At 41.4% G+C, this 18,246-nt stretch overlaps 1 protein-coding gene across 1 annotated transcript in view; it reads right to left on the bottom strand.

Annotated features, from left to right (window-relative positions):
- Window positions 1–6,505: 6,505 nt before the first annotated feature.
- The window catches only part of LOC120040150, a 284,372-nt gene continuing 272,631 nt past the window's right edge, over window positions 6,506–18,246 (bottom strand). Inside the window, exons 11-17 of the mRNA XM_038985398.1 lie at window positions 16,337–16,456; window positions 14,993–15,112; window positions 12,967–13,086; window positions 11,623–11,742; window positions 11,206–11,325; window positions 8,476–8,711; window positions 6,506–8,310 (exon numbers count right to left, since the gene is read on the bottom strand). Coding sequence (XP_038841326.1) covers window positions 6,506–8,310; window positions 8,476–8,711; window positions 11,206–11,325; window positions 11,623–11,742; window positions 12,967–13,086; window positions 14,993–15,112; window positions 16,337–16,456 — 2,641 coding nt within the window. The remainder of the gene's footprint in view (window positions 8,311–8,475; window positions 8,712–11,205; window positions 11,326–11,622; window positions 11,743–12,966; window positions 13,087–14,992; window positions 15,113–16,336; window positions 16,457–18,246) is intronic.

Below are 18,246 nucleotides of genomic sequence, written 5' to 3'. Positions count from 1 at the left end.
AGGGGAGATTTATTTTGATAACTGGGTCACTGTATGGGCAACCAATTACTCTCTTAAACATATACGCCCCTAACACAGATACTCCTGCTTTTATGTCGAAAATGATAACCCTGTTCAATGAGCATTGTGTTTCCTTTGGAGTGTTGGCCGGAGATTTTAATTGTACCCTGAACCCAACCCTAGACAAATCATCTCAAGTCCCCACCACAAATCCTAGATCTGCAAAGATGTTGAACTCTCTTACTAAAGAGATGGGACTGATAGATATCTGGAGAGAGACTAATAGCTCATCTATGGACTATACATACTACTCTAATGTCCATAACACCTACTCCCGTATAGATTACATTTTTATCCCAAAGAGTTTCATAAATTCAGCCACGTGTAGAATCGGACCCATAGCGCTTTCGGATCACGCCTTTGTCCACCTCCGCTTTGACCTCTGCAAAAACATCCCGAGGTCAAAGAGCTGGAAATTCAACACCTCCATGCTATCAAACGAAGCATTCCATACATTGGTAACTACATGGATAGACAACTACACACAAGACAACAAAGATTCTCCTGTTTCTCCGGCCACAATGTGGGACGCTGCTAAAGCCACACTAAGAGGTAATCTAATTGCATATGCTTCCTCTAAGAAAAAAGCAATGGAAGCACACAGGCTAGATCTGGAGAGGGAGCTGGAACGCTGTGAAAAAGCACATAAACAATCCACAGACAGCACCTCCTGGAGTCAACTTAAAGCAGCCAAAGCCAAACTGAATTTGGACTATACTCGGGAGATTAAAAAAAAAGTTTTCTTTACTAAACAGAAATACCATGAGTATAGCAATAGGCCTAGTAGATTGCTTGCTTATCAATTAAAAAAAGAGCAGTCAGAGCGTACAATTATGGCTATCCGAACAGCAGAGGACGAGGTCACATATGACCCAAAAAAGATCAATTTAACTTTTCATGATTTTTACTGCAAACTATATACCTCTGAGAGAAAACACACGGAAGCAGAACTCCACTCCTTCCTAGAGGGAATCTCGCTACCTAAACTATCAGAGACTGACCAAGAAGATCTCAACTCCCCCTTCACTCCTGAGGAGATCCTGGAGGCAATTACCTCCATGCCACCTAACAAGTCCCCAGGCCCAGATGGATTCCCCAGAGAGTTCTACAAAGCTTTTTGGCCCCAGCTTAGCCCTATTTTCATGCCAATGCTGGAGGATTTTTGCAAAAACGGAGTTCTCCCAGACTCAATGCGCACAGCTCGCATTACAGTGTTGCTCAAAAAAGACAAGGACCCCCTATCCTGCTCCTCCTTCCGGCCCATAAGCTTGTTGGATTTCGACTACAAAATAATTACCAAATTGCTGGCCAAAAGACTAAACACTCTTCTTCCCAAAATAATAAAAGCGGACCAAACTGGATTTATTAGAGACAGATACTCTTCTGATAACATTCGCCGTCTTTTTGATATTATTGATCAAGTAAACGCACAGAAGACCCCTGTCCTGCTGGCTTCACTGGATGCTGAGAAGGCGTTCGACAGGATGGAGTGGAGCTTTTTGTTCTCAGTCTTAGAAAAGTTCAATATGGGCCCAAACTTTATTAAATGGATCAAATCACTATACTCTCATCCAAATGCCATGGTGACTACTAACGGACTGAACTCTGACAGATTCCCTTTGGGACGGGGCACAAGACAAGGGTGCTCGCTATCCCCCCTGCTCTACTTGTTGGGGGCGGAGCCTCTGGCAGAGTTGATAAGGAGCAATTCAAGTATTACAGGTGTTCCTGCAGGCGGCCTGCAGCACAAGATTTCGCTTTACGCGGATGATGTCTTGCTCTACATATCCAACCCTGAGAAATCCCTTCCTCCCATTTTAGACACAATTGCTCAGTATGGCACGTTTTCAGGTTATAAGATAAATTTTAACAAATCCACTGTCTGCCCTCTCAATATTACACTCACCAGTTCTATGAAGACACTATGCCCATTCCAATGGAAGACACAGGGGTTTCAATACCTTGGGATATTCATAACACCAGATCTGAATAGGCTTTTCAAGGAGAATTATCTTCCACTCCTGGATCGAATCAAAAACAACCTCCAAACCTGGATCTCCCTCCCAATTAGCTTAGTAGGAAGAATTAATGTAATCCGTATGAACATCCTCCCTAGACTGAACTATTTATTTCAGATGCTCCCATGCTATCTCCCAGCTTCCTTTTTCAAAACAATTAACCAAAGCATCACCAAATTTATATGGGGCAATAAAAAACCTAGGATCAAGCTCTCCACTCTATCGAAACCTGAATCTAAGGGCGGTCTTGCCCTTCCCTCCCTTCAATTGTACTACTGGTCTGCCCAAATCCGCAACATGCTAACATGGATCACAAACAGACAAGAGTCAACGTGGATCCAGATAGAAGCCCAATCCTGTGGTTCATTGCCACTAAGCTCAACTATATTCATTAATAACTTTAGTGAAGTGGGCAACATAGCCAAAACATTTGTGATTTACAGCACCCTGCTAGCGTGGAGGGACTGTAAGAAATACCTGGGCATCTCCTCCCAAATATGCTCTCACTCGCCTATAGTAGGCAACCCAGACTTGCCAAAAGCCCTGAGGGATGCCAACTTTAATCTTTGGCATACTCTAGGAATCAGGACCTTTTCAGACCTATTTCATCAGAAGACCACTACACTGAAATCCTTTCAAGAGCTCTGCAGTGAATTCAATGTGCCAAGATCCCATTTTTTTTTAAAAATATCTTCAAATTAGACATGTCATCTCCTCATTTACTTCCAAGAGGAGGTTTAGAACTCAGTTGAACGAAGTTGAAACCCTTCTTGTCACAGCACAATCCATTAAAGGCAAAATATCCTATATCTATAGACTCCTTTCTGAGAAAGGAGGCTCCTCCTTTACTCCTTTGAAAATAATCTGGGAAAAGGACCTTGGTCTGACTATCAGTGATGAGTTATGGGCGGAGGTTTGCGACAGGGTATACTGCTCCTCTACTAATGTAAAAATGAAAGAATCGAATTACAAATTTTTGTACAAATTTTATTACACTCCCTTGAGACTCCATAAAATGAAAACAGACATTTCTCCTAACTGTAAAAGATGTACCTCTGAAAGTGGAACCTATATGCATGTATTTTGGAGCTGTAGAGAGATTGCCAGATTTTGGCAATCTATACATACTGCTGCACAGAAAATACTAGATGTACAGTTTGATATGACCCCGTGTCTCTATCTTCTTAATGCCCAGCAGGACTTTGTTCTTGATCCTGACAGAGAAAATTTGCTCATGACCATTACATACTTTGCTAAGAAATGTATCCTTCTATTGTGGGCCTCTAGTACCTCTCCTACATTTAAAATGTGGATTGACCAGATTGTTGACTTTCTCCCTCTTGAAAAGCTCACTTATGACCTCCACAAGAGACAGCCCAAGTTTGATAGACTCTGGTCTCCACTACTCCACTATATCTCAAATTGGACAGAGTGAATGGGGGGATCGGGGAGGTGAGTAGATGCGTGTTGTGTAAGGTGCTGTAAAATCTAAAAACTAATCATTGGCTCGTCATCTCAGCTAAGGCTGGAAATAGCAAATAAGAACCTTGATAGTGCTGCTGCAAGTTCTACATTTTAAATTTTGTTATAATTATTATTTGTGTGTATGTGTGTATGTATGTATATGTAGGTATGTATATATGTATATATATATATATAACATTTTTTTTTAAATTATTATTATTATTATTTTTTTTTTAAGTCTGTCACATCTGTGAATGTGGAATGTGTTTGGTTGGTTGTTTGAAAACTTAATAAAACTTTAAATTGAAAAAAAAAAACCACACTGCTATTCTTTGGTGGTGAAAATAGTGGCAGTATATTTTTTTAACATATTCAGAAATATCAGTTTCCTGAAACCTTTCATATTTATTCATAAATTAATGTATCACTATAAGAAATTACAAATTATCAAAGTATTGCTTGTAGATAGAAAAATGTACTGTACAAATATTTAAGTAGACTGACCAGACCAGTTTAAAAAGCAGTATCAGTCAGAAGACAGACAGTGACACATCAGATTTAGATTGTATTGAGTATACAGTCCACACCATATCTATTTTGACAGTGAAGCTAACATTTTAAATGTGGATCTATACTCCAGCATTTTAGATTTGAGATCAAATGTTTCATGAGGTGACAGTATATAATGTCACCTTTAATTTGAGGGTATTTTCATACATATCTGTTTCACCCTTTGGAAATGAAAGCACTTTATGTATCTAGTCCCCCATTTGAAGAAGTCATAAGTATTCTGACCAATTAACTTATAGTGTATTAAAGTAGTCATGAGTTTAGTATTTGGTCCCAAACGCATTGGTTGCATTTGCAGTTTATTATGGTTGTGTTATGTTTTGACCAATAGTAACTGAATGGTGGATGATGACTGGATTAATCTTCTCTCTAAGTGAGTAGATAACATGTTTCAAAATACTACTAAAATAATCCTGATGATGCCATGATAAAGAAAAATCATGAATGAATCATGAATAATAACAAGCGAGAAAGTTACAAAGGCTACAACAAAACATGCTAACCTCTCACCATTACCAACAATAGAGGCTACAACAAAACATGCTAACCTCTCACCATTACCAATAACAGAGGCTACAACAAAACATGCTAACCTCTCACCATTACCAATAACAGAGACTACAACAAAACATGCTAACCTCTCACCATTACCAATAACAGAGGCTACAACAAAACATGCTAACCTCTCACCATTACCAATAACAGAGGCTACAACAAAACATGCTAACCTCTCACCATTACCAATAACCGAGGCTACAACAAAACATAATAACCTCTCACCATTACCAATAACAGAGGCTACAACAAAACATGCTAACCTCTCACCATTACCAACAATAGAGGCTACAACAAAACATGCTAACCTCTCACCATTACCAATAACCGAGGCTACAACAAAACATAATAACCTCTCACCATTACCAATAACAGAGGCTACAACAAAACATGCTAACCTCTCACCATTACCAACAATAGAGGCTACAACAAAACATGCTAACCTCTCACCATTACCAATAACAGAGGAAACAACAAAACATAATAACCTCTCACCATTACCAATAACAGAGGCTACAACAAAACATGCTAACCTCTCACCATTACCAATAACAGAGGCTACAACAAAACATGCTAACCTCTCACCATTACCAATAACAGAGGATACAACAAAACATGCTAACCTCTCACCATTACCAATAACAGAGGCTACAACAAAACATGCTAACCTCTCACCATTACCAATAACAGAGGCTACAACAAAACATGCTAACCTTACCAATAACAGAGGGGGTATGATCTTTGTGTCTCTGTAACTTGCTCATTCATCATCATTCACGATTCATTCATGATTATTCATAATCATGGTAACATCCACATGAATGTAGAAGTGTTCAGAAACATCTTAAATTCTTACTGACAATACAAAGTGTCTCCAAAATGACAGGACATTATTCACCATTCAGTGTCTATTAGGAAAAACATCATCCAAAACACAACCAAAACAAACTGCAAATGCATTCAACAAGTTTTAGAATCACAAGCTTGATGTAATCACTGTGGGTAAGGAATACTGGACCAAACACTAAACTTTTGACTACTTTAATACACTATAAGTGAATTTGTCCAAATAATTATTACTTTATCAAATGGGAGAACTAGATACATAAAGTGCTTTCTTTTCTAAACAGTAAAACATATATATATGAATACATTCAAATTCAAATAAAAAGTGACATTCTGTACTGTTGCTTAATATGAAACATTGAATCTCAAATCCAAAATGCTGGAGCATAGCAACACATTTAAAACAGAAAACACTGTCCAAACACATATGGTGTGGACTATGTGTGCCTGGTAAACACATGTGGATCTGGTGAACAGATATCACTTGTTGACCAACTACAGGAATACTGACCTCAGAGTCTCCAGTTTACAGTGGGGATTCCCCAGTCCAGCAGAGAGAAGCTTCACTCCTGAATCCTTCAGGTCATTGTTACTCAGATCCAGCTCTCTCAGGTGTGAGGGGTTTGAGCTGAGAACTGAGGCCAACACTTCACAGGATGTGTCTGTGAGTTTACAGCCAGTGAGCCTGCCAACAGAGTAAATACAATGACAGACAGGTTGTATTAAAATGTTACGCTTAGCTTTCCCTGCTCACACTGTTTGCCGTGAACGAATAATGTGTACGCCGTGCATACATGGCTCAATGCTATAACTGTTTCTGATCAGTTTGTATTATTGTTTAAGAGTTTTCAGCTGATGAAAATACTGTTGTTCCTACGTACAGTAAAGTTTGGTCTGAGGGATAGTCACATGAGTACTTACAGAGCCAGTCAGCCAATGAAAATGCTGCTGTAACTACAATTTATTCTGGTATGCGATATTTACATGAATACTTACAGAGCTTTCCTGCAGTGCCTCACAGCTGGGAGCAGTCTCCTACGACCCTCCTGTGATGTCTTGTATTCCTTCAGGTCAAACACATCCAGAACCTCCTCTGATATCTGCAGCATGTAGGCCAACGCTGAACAGTGAGCAAGTGTGAGGTTTTTGGATCTGTCCTCTGACCTCAAGTACTCTTGGATTTCCTCCTGTACTGAATGGTCTTTCATCTCTATCAGACAGTGGAAGAGATTGATGCACCTCTCAGGGGAGATGTTCTTCCTCTGCATCACCTTAAGGGAACGGATCGTTTTCTGGACGCTCTCTGGACTGCTTTCTGTCTGTGTCACCAGACCTCGTAGGAGTTTCTGATTGGACTCCAGTGACATGCCATGAAGGAAGCGGACAAAAAGGTCCAGGTGTCCATTCTTACTCTCCAAGGCTTTATCCACAGCACTCTTCAGCAGGTCATGCAAGGTTAGCTCTTCAGACGCGGCTCTAGACTTTCTCTTGAGGAAGGGCTTCAGTGCATCCATGTTCCTGGTTGTGTAACAATGGTACATGTAGACAGCTGAGAGAAACTCCTGAATGCTCAGATGAACAAAGCAGTACACCTTGTCCTGGTACAGCCCACATTCCTCTTTAAAGAGCTGTGTGCACAATCCTGAGTACACTGAGGCTTCTTTGACATCAATGCCACACTCTTTCAGATCTTCTTCATAGAACATGAGATTACCCTTCTCCAGATTTTCAAACGCCAGCTTACCCAGCTTTAGAAGAATTTCCTTATCTGACTCCATGAGCTCCTCTTGATCCATCTCATCTCTTCCATGATATTTCTGGTTCTTCAGGCTGGTCTGAATGAGCAGGAAGTGTATGGACATCTCAGTCAGAGTCGTGGGCATCTCTCTCCTCTTGTCTGTACTCAACATGTGTTCAAGGACTATTGCAGAAATCCAACAGAACACTGGAATGTGGCACATGATGTGGAGGCTCCTTGATGTCTTTATCTGTGAGATGATTCTGCTGGCCAGGTCCTCATCACTGAATCTCTTCCTGAAGTACTCCTCCTTCTGTGGGTCGTTGAACCCTCGTACCTCTGTCACCTGGTCAACACACCCTGAAGGGATCTGATTGGCTGCTGCAGGTCGAGTAGTTATCCAAAGGAGAGCAGAGGGAAGCAGATTCCCCTTGATGAGGTTTGTCAGCAGAACATCAACAGACGATGTCTGTGTGACATCAGACACCATTTCAATATGCTGGAAATCCAATGGAAATCTGCTTTCATCCAAACCATCTAAGATGAACATAGCTTTACAGGCTGTGAGTTTCTTTGCATTGCCTATGTCTAGTTCTGTGTGGAAGTAATTTAAAAGTCTGAGAAGACTGTACTGCCGATCTTTAATCAAGTTCAGCTCCCGGAAAGGAAGCATAAATATGATATCCACATCTTGGTTTGCCTTCCCTTCAGCCCAGTCTAGGATGAACTTCTGCACAGAGACAGTTTTTCCGATGCCAGCGATGCCCTTCGTCAGCACGGTTCTGATGCTTCTCTCTTGGCCAGGTAAGGGTTTAAAGATGTCATTGCAGTGGATTGCTGTGTCATGTGAGGTTGGTGTCCTGGATGCTGTCTCTAGCTGCCACACCTCATGTTCATTGTTAACCCCTTCACTCTCTCCTTCTGTGATGTAGAGCTCTGTGTAAATCCTGTTGAGGGGAGTTTGATGCCCTGCTTTTTCAATGCCTTCTATCACACATTCATACCTCCTTTTCAGACTGTCTTTATGGTTTACTATGGCTCTCTGCAGGCTGTCATCCACTAAGAGGGAAGAGTAAAAATTATGTGTATCAGAGACATTCTTTGACAGGATGAAACATGGATCTTCCACAACTACAGTAACTTATATTATCTCTATTATTGTAGTTAACTACATTTAAATCATATTGAGGTATTGACTTAGCACGCATGTGCAAGTTGTCTTACTGATTTCAGAGACTCTTGCATCATCAGGTTCACTCAGGTGCTGTAGTACAGGACGTGTTCTGGAGCTCTTTCTACACTGAGGACAGTCATAGTCTCCTGAAGGAGCAGGTTTCTCCCAGTATCTGGTGATGCACTGTCTGCAGAACCTGTGTCCACATGTGATAGAGACTGAACCCCTCAGCACCTGGTGACACACTGCACACCTGGACTGATCCTCTGGCAGAGTAGACCATCCACTACAGAGATAAAGGAGGGTGCAGTAATTGCTCTAAAACTGTTACAACAAACTACACATTACAACAACAAAAAAACTATAATATATATATATATATATATATACACTGCTCAAAAAAATAAAGGGAACACTTAAACAACACAATGTAACTCCAAGTCAATCACACTTCTGTGAAATCAAACTGTCCACTTAGGAAGCAACACTGATTGACAATAAATTTCACATGCTGTTGTGCAAATGGAATAGACAAAAGGTGGAAATTATAGGCAATTAGCAAGACACCCCAAATAAAGGAATGGTTCTGCAGGTGGTGACCACAGACCACTTCTCAGTTCCTATGCTTCCTGGCTGATGTTTTGGTTACTTTTGAATGCTGGCGGTGCTTTCACTCTAGTGGTAGCATGAGACGGAGTCTACAACCCACACAAGTGGCTCAGGTTGTGCAGTTCATCCAGGATGGCAAATCAATGCGAGCTGTGGCAAAAAGGTTTGCTGTGTCTGTCAGCGTAGTGTCCAGAGCATGGAGGCGCTACCAGGATACAGGCCAGTACATCAGGAGACGTGGAGGAGGCCGTAGGAGGGCAACAACCCAGCAGCAGGACCGCTACCTCCGCCTTTGTGCAAGGAGGTGCACTGCCAGAGCCCTGCAAAATGACCTCCAGCAGGCCACAAATGTGCATGTGTCTGCTCAAACGGTCAGAAACAGACTCCATGAGGGCGGTATGAGGGCCCGACGTCCACAGGTGGGGGTTGTGCTTACAGCCCAACACCGTGCAGGACGTTTGGCATTTGCCAGAGAACACCAAGATTGGCAAATTCGCCACTGGCGCCCTGTGCTCTTCACAGATGAAAGCAGGTTCACACTGAGCACATGTGACAGACGTGACAGAGTCTGGAGACGCCGTGGAGAACGTTCTGCTGCCTGCAACATCCTCCAGCATGACCGGTTTGGCGGTGGGTCAGTCATGGTGTGGGGTGGCATTTCTTTGTGGGGCCGCACAGCCCTCCATGTGCTCGCCAGAGGTAGCCTGACTGCCATTAGGTACCGAGATGAGATCCTCAGACCCCTTGTGAGACCATATGCTGACACATGCACATTTGTGGCCTGCTGGAGGTCATTTTGCAGGGCTCTGGCAGTGCACCTCCTTGCACAAAGGTGGAGGTAGCGGTCCTGCTGCTGGGTTGTTGCCCTCCTACGGCCTCCTCCACGTCTCCTGATGTACTGGCCTGTCTCCTGGTAGCGCCTCCATGCTCTGGACACTACGCTGACAGACACAGCAAACCTTCTTGCCACAGCTCGCATTGATTTGCCATCCTGGATGAACTGCACTACCTGAGCCACTTGTGTGGGTTGTAGACTCCGTCTCATGCTACCACTAGAGTGAAAGCACCGCCAGCATTCAAAGGTGACCAAAACATCAGCCAGGAAGCATAGGAACTGAGAAGTGGTCTGTGGTCATATAGATGGATAACTCCTTCCTTCAGTCACTACAGATATAGATGGATAACTCCTTCCTTCTGTCACTACAGATATAGATGGATAACTCCTTCCTTCTGTCACTATAGATATAGATGGATAACTCCTTCCTTCTGTCACTACAGATATAGATGGATAACTCCTTCCTTCTGTCACTACAGATATAGATGGATAACTCCTTCCTTCTGTCACTATAGATATAGATGGATAACTCCTTCCTTCTGTCACTACAGATATAGATGGATAACTCCTTCCTTCTGTCACTACAGATATAGATGGATAACTCCTTCCTTCTGTCACTACAGATATAGATGGATAACTCCTTCCTTCTGTCACTACAGATATAGATGGATAACTCCTTCCTTCTGTCACTACAGATATAGATGGATAACTCCTTCCTTCTGTCACTACAGATATAGATGGATAACTCCTTCCTTCTGTCACTATAGATATAGATGGATAACTCCTTCCTTCTGTCACTATAGATATAGATGGATAACTCCTTCCTTCTGTCACTATAGATATAGATGGATAACTCCTTCCTTCTGTCACTACAGATATAGATGGATAACTCCTTCCTTCTGTCACTATAGATATAGATGGATAACTCCTTCCTTCTGTAATTATAGATATAGATGGATAACTCCTTCCTTCTGTCACTACAGATATAGATGGATAACTCCTTCCTTCTGTCACTACAGATATAGATGGATAACTCCTTCCTTCTGTCACTACAGATATAGATGGATAACTCCTTCCTTCTGTCACTACAGATATAGATGGATAACTCCTTCCTTCTGTCACTACAGATATAGATGGATAACTCCTTCCTTCTGTCACTACAGATATAGATGGATAACTCCTTCCTTCAGTCACTAGATATAGATGGATAACTCCTATTTTTGTTCAGTATAATAAAGCACTGATTATTAGCAGATGCTTTATATACTCACATAAAAAAAATATAGAAAATTATTCTATTCAACAATAATATAATAAATGCTGACCAGTAACTTACCTGGGGTCAAAGGATCCTGTTCCATCACTCAAATTAACAGGATGGTCCATAGAGAAGTCACTCTTCATGGACAGATGACTGGTTACTGGAGAGACTGGTCTCTGAGTCCTTTTGACACCTCTGGAATAGTTATTAAATGTCCACAGAGCAATTATAATCATGAAACAATATGAACAATATAACTTTATAAAGTTCAAAATCATAGAACTTAACCATAAAATGTTTTAATCTGTTGCATCATTAAGTGAATTTGTATCTATAACAAGGCCAGAACAGATTAACGTCTACTATTAGCAGACATTTTCAGATATGGCCATATGTTAACTTATTGGGGTCAAACTGAATAGATTTTTAAGTGGCCAGAAGTTTGCAGTGTTGTGTATGTTGAGGACTAATGAATTCTGACCAGTAACTTACCTGGGGTCAAAGGTTCCTGATCCATCACTCAAATTAACAGGATGGTCCATAGAGAAGTCACTCTTCATGGACAGATGACTGGTTACTGGAGAGACTGGTCTCTGAGTTTGGTTGGAGATTCTGGAAAACAGAATAAATCACAATGAAACTACATTTAAAAATATATCAAAAATATATTTCAATAGATAAAATACATTACATGAAGCATTAAAATATATGCCCATAAAAAATAAAAAATATATCACCATGAAACATTCAAATACATTACAAATATAATTAAATATATTAAAATATACTACACTGAACATAAATATAATAAATATAAACGCAACATGTAGAGTGTTGGTCCCATGTTTCATGAGCTGAAATAAAAGATCCCAGAAATGTTCCCAGATGCACAAAAAGCTTATTTCTCCCAGAGTTGTTGCCAGAGAATTGAATGTTCATTTCTCTACCATAAGCTGCCTCCAACATAATTTTTGAAGATTTGGCAGTATGTCTAACCGGCCTCAAAACCGCAGACCACGTGTACGACGTTGTATAGTCGAGCGGTTTACTGATGTCACCGTTGTGAACAGAGTGCCCCATGGTGGCGGTGGGGTTATGGTATGGTCAGGCATAAGCTACGGACAACAAACACAATTGGATTTTATCTATGGCAATTTGAATGCACAGAGATACCGTGACGAGATCCTGAGACCCATTGTCATGCCATTCATTCGCCGCCATAACCTCATGTTTCAGCATGATAATGCAGGGCCCCATGTCTCTGTACACAATCACTGGAAGCTGTAAATGTGCCAGTTCTTCCATGGCCTGCATACTGACCAGACATGTCACCCATTGAGCATGTTTGGGATGCTCTGGATCGACGTGTATGACAGCGTGTTCCAGTTCCCGACAATATCCAGCAACTTCGCACAGCCATTGATGAGGCGTGGGACAACATTCCACAGGCCACAATCAACAGCCTGATTAACTCTATGTGAAGGAGATGTGTCGCACTGCATGAGGAAAATGGTGGTCACTACAGATACTGACTGGTTCTGATCCACGCTCCTACCTTTTCTTTAAGGTATCTGTGACCAACAGATGCATATCTGGATTCCCAGTCATGTGAAATCCATAGATTAGGGCCTAATTTGTTTATTTCAATTGACTGATTTCCATAAATAAACTGTAACTCAGTGAAATCTTTGAAATTGTGGCATGTTGCGTTGTTCTATTTTTGTTCAGTATAATAAAGCACTGATCATTAGCAGATGCTTTATATACTCACATAAAAAACATATAGAAAATGATTCTATTCAACAGTAATATCATCAATGCTGACCAGTAACTTACCTGGGGTCAAAGGTTCCTGTTCCATCACTCAAATTAACAGGATGGTCCATAGAGAAGTCACTCTTCATGGACAGATGACTGGTTACTGGAGAGACTGGTCTCTGAGTCCTTTTGACACCTCTGGAATAGTTATTAAATGTCCAAAGAGCAATTATAATCACAAAACAATATGAACAATATAACTACAGTGGGGAGAACAAGTATTTGATACACTGCTGATTTTGCAGGTTTTCCTACTTACAAAGCATGTAGAGGTCTGTAATGTTTATCATAGGTACACTTCAACTGTGAGAGACGGAATCTAAAACAAAAATCCAGAAAATCACATTGTATGATTTTTAAGTAATTAATTTGCATTTTATTGCATGACATAAGTATTTGATCACCTACCAACCAGTAAGAATTCCGGCTCTCACAGACCTGTTAGTTTTTCTTTAAGAAGCCCTCCTGTTCTCCACTCATTACCTGTATTAACTGCACCTGTTTGAACTCGTTACCTGTATAAAAGACACCTGTCCACACACTCAATCAAACAGACTCCAACCTCTCCACAATGGCCAAGACCAGAGAGCTGTGTAAGGACATCAGGGATAAAATTGTAGAACTGCACAAGGCTGGGATGGGCTACAGGACAATAGGCAAGCAGCTTGGTGAGAAGGCAACAACTGTTGGAGCAATTATTAGAAAATGGAAAAAGTTCAAGATGACGGTCAATCACCCTCGGTCTGGGGCTCCATGCAAGATCTCACCTCGTGGGGCATCAATGATCATGAGGAAGGTGAGCGATCAGCCCAGAACTACACGGCAGGACCTGGTCAATGACCTGAAGAGAGCTGGGACCACAGTCTCAAAGAAAACCATTAGTAACACACTACGCCGTCATGGATTAAAATCCTGCAGCGCACGCAAGGTCCCCCTGCTCAAGCCAGCGCATGTCCAGGCCCGTCTGAAGTTTGCCAATGACCATCTGTATGATCCAGAGGAGGAATGGGAGAATGTCATGTGGTCTGATGAGACAAAAATATAGCTTTTTGGTCTAAACTCCACTCGCCGTGTTTGGAGGAAGTAGAAGGATGAGTACAACCCCAAGAACACCATCCCAACCGTGAAGCATGGAGGTGGAAACATCATTCTTTGGGGATGCTTTTCTGCAAAGGGGACAGGACGACTGCACCATATTGAGGGGAGGATTAATGGGACCATGTATCGCGAGATCTTGGCCAACAACCTCCTTCCCTCAGTAAGAGCATTGAAGATGGGTCGTGGCTGGGTCTTCCAGCATGACAACGACCCGAAACACACAGCCAGGGCAACTAAGGAGTGGCTCCGTAAGAAGCATCTCAAGGTCCTGGAGTGGCGTAGCCAGTCTCCAGACCTGAACCCAATAGAAAATCTTTGGGAGGAGCTGAAAGTCCGTATTGCCCAGCGACAGCCCCGAAATCTGAAGGATCTGGAGAAGGTCTGTATGGAGGAGTGGGCCAAAATCCCTGCTGCAGTGTGTGCAAACCTGGTCAAGAACTACAGGAAACGTATGATCTCTGTAATTGCAAACAAAGGTTTCTGTACCAAATATTAAGTTCTGCTTTTCTGATGTATCAAATACTTATGTCATGCAATAAAATGCAAATTAATTACTTAAAAATCATACAATGTGATTTTCTGGATTTTTGTTTTAGATTCCGTCTCTCACAGTTGAAGTGTACCTATGATAAAAATTACAGACCTCTACGTGCTTTCTAAGTAGGAAAACCTGCAAAATCGTCAGTGTATCAAATACTTGTTCTCCCCACTGTATATAAAGTTCAAAATCATAGAACTTAACCATAAAATACTTATATCTGTTGCATCATTAAGACAATTTGTATCTATAACAAGGCCAGAACAGATTAACGTCTACTATTAGCAGACATTTTCAGATATGGCCATATGTTAACTTATTGGGGTCAAACTGAATAGATTTTTAAGTGGCCAGAAGTTTGCAGTGTTGTGTATGTTGAGGACTAATGAATTCTGACCAGTAACTTACCTGGGGTCAAAGGTTCCTGATCCATCACTCAAATTAACAGGATGGTCCATAGAGAAGTCACTCTTCATGGACAGATGACTGGTTACTGGAGAGACTGGTCTCTGAGTTTGGTTGGAGATTCTGGAAAACAGAATAAATCACAATGAAACTACATTTAAAAATATATCAAAAATATATTTCAATAGATAAAATACATTACATGAAGCATTAAAATATATGCCCATAAAAAATAAAAAATATATCACCATGAAACATTCAAATACATTACAAATATAATTAAATATATTAAAATATACTACACTGAACATAAATATAATAAATATAAACGCAACATGTAGAGTGTTGGTCCCATGTTTCATGAGCTGAAATAAAAGATCCCAGAAATGTTCCCAGATGCACAAAAAGCTTATTTCTCCCAGAGTTGTTGCCAGAGAATTGAATGTTCATTTCTCTACCATAAGCTGCCTCCAACATAATTTTTGAAGATTTGGCAGTATGTCTAACCGGCCTCACAACCGCAGACCACGTGTACGACGTTGTATAGTCGAGCGGTTTACTGATGTCACCGTTGTGAACAGAGTGCCCCATGGTGGCGGTGGGGTTATGGTATGGTCAGGCATAAGCTACGGACAACAAACACAATTGGATTTTATCTATGGCAATTTGAATGCACAGAGATACCGTGACGAGATCCTGAGACCCATTGTCATGCCATTCATTCGCCGCCATAACCTCATGTTTCAGCATGATAATGCAGGGCCCCATGTCTCTGTACACAATCACTGGAAGCTGTAAATGTGCCAGTTCTTCCATGGCCTGCATACTGACCAGACATGTCACCCATTGAGCATGTTTGGGATGCTCTGGATCGACGTGTATGACAGCGTGTTCCAGTTCCCGACAATATCCAGCAACTTCGCACAGCCATTGATGAGGCGTGGGACAACATTCCACAGGCCACAATCAACAGCCTGATTAACTCTATGTGAAGGAGATGTGTCGCACTGCATGAGGAAAATGGTGGTCACTACAGATACTGACTGGTTCTGATCCACGCTCCTACCTTTTCTTTAAGGTATCTGTGACCAACAGATGCATATCTGGATTCCCAGTCATGTGAAATCCATAGATTAGGGCCTAATTTGTTTATTTCAATTGACTGATTTCCATAAATAAACTGTAACTCAGTGAAATCTTTGAAATTGTGGCATGTTGCGTTGTTCTATTTTTGTTCAGTATAATAAAGCACTGATCATTAGCAGATGCTTTATATACTCACATAAAAAAAATATAGAAAATGATTCTATTCAACAGTAATATCATCAATGCTGACCAGTAACTTACCTGGGGTCAAAGGTTCCTGTTCCATCACTCAAATTAACAGGATGGTCCATAGAGAAGTCACTCTTCATGGACAGATGACTGGTTACTGGAGAGACTGGTCTCTGAGTCCTTTTGACACCTCTGGAATAGTTATTAAATGTCCAAAGAGCAATTATAATCACAAAACAATATGAACAATATAACTACAGTGGGGAGAACAAGTATTCTATACACTACTGATTTTGCAGGTTTTCCTACTTACAAAGCATGTAGAGGTCTGTAATGTTTATCATAGGTACACTTCAACTGTGAGAGACGGAATCTAAAACAAAAATCCAGAAAATCACATTGTATGATTTTTAAGTAATTAATTTGCATTTTATTGCATGACATAAGTATTTGATCACCTACCAACCAGTAAGAATTCCGGCTCTCACAGACCTGTTAGTTTTTCTTTAAGAAGCCCTCCTGTTCTCCACTCATTACCTGTATTAACTGCACCTGTTTGAACTCGTTACCTGTATAAAAGACACCTGTCCACACACTCAATCAAACAGACTCCAACCTCTCCACAATGGCCAAGACCAGAGAGCTGTGTAAGGACATCAGGGATAAAATTGTAGAACTGCACAAGGCTGGGATGGGCTACAGGACAATAGGCAAGCAGCTTGGTGAGAAGGCAACAACTGTTGGAGCAATTATTAGAAAATGGAAAAAGTTCAAGATGACGGTCAATCACCCTCGGTCTGGGGCTCCATGCAAGATCTCACCTCGTGGGGCATCAATGATCATGAGGAAGGTGAGCGATCAGCCCAGAACTACACGGCAGGACCTGGTCAATGACCTGAAGAGAGCTGGGACCACAGTCTCAAAGAAAACCATTAGTAACACACTACGCCGTCATGGATTAAAATCCTGCAGCGCACGCAAGGTCCCCCTGCTCAAGCCAGCGCATGTCCAGGCCCGTCTGAAGTTTGCCAATGACCATCTGTATGATCCAGAGGAGGAATGGGAGAATGTCATGTGGTCTGATGAGACAAAAATATAGCTTTTTGGTCTAAACTCCACTCGCCGTGTTTGGAGGAAGTAGAAGGATGAGTACAACCCCAAGAACACCATCCCAACCGTGAAGCATGGAGGTGGAAACATCATTCTTTGGGGATGCTTTTCTGCAAAGGGGACAGGACGACTGCACCATATTGAGGGGAGGATTAATGGGACCATGTATCGCGAGATCTTGGCCAACAACCTCCTTCCCTCAGTAAGAGCATTGAAGATGGGTCGTGGCTGGGTCTTCCAGCATGACAACGACCCGAAACACACAGCCAGGGCAACTAAGGAGTGGCTCCGTAAGAAGCATCTCAAGGTCCTGGAGTGGCGTAGCCAGTCTCCAGACCTGAACCCAATAGAAAATCTTTGGGAGGAGCTGAAAGTCCGTATTGCCCAGCGACAGCCCCGAAATCTGAAGGATCTGGAGAAGGTCTGTATGGAGGAGTGGGCCAAAATCCCTGCTGCAGTGTGTGCAAACCTGGTCAAGAACTACAGGAAACGTATGATCTCTGTAATTGCAAACAAAGGTTTCTGTACCAAATATTAAGTTCTGCTTTTCTGATGTATCAAATACTTATGTCATGCAATAAAATGCAAATTAATTACTTAAAAATCATACAATGTGATTTTCTGGATTTTTGTTTTAGATTCCGTCTCTCACAGTTGAAGTGTACCTATGATAAAAATTACAGACCTCTACGTGCTTTCTAAGTAGGAAAACCTGCAAAATCGTCAGTGTATCAAATACTTGTTCTCCCCACTGTATATAAAGTTCAAAATCATAGAACTTAACCATAAAATACTTATATCTGTTGCATCATTAAGACAATTTGTATCTATAACAAGGCCAGAACAGATTAACGTCTACTATTAGCAGACAT

Source organism: Salvelinus namaycush, unplaced genomic scaffold, assembly GCF_016432855.1.
Source record: "Salvelinus namaycush isolate Seneca unplaced genomic scaffold, SaNama_1.0 Scaffold33, whole genome shotgun sequence".
Lineage (NCBI taxonomy): Eukaryota > Metazoa > Chordata > Actinopteri > Salmoniformes > Salmonidae > Salvelinus > Salvelinus namaycush.
Note: the sequence above shows the minus strand (reverse complement) of the source record. Positions and strands in the feature narration are given on the sequence as shown.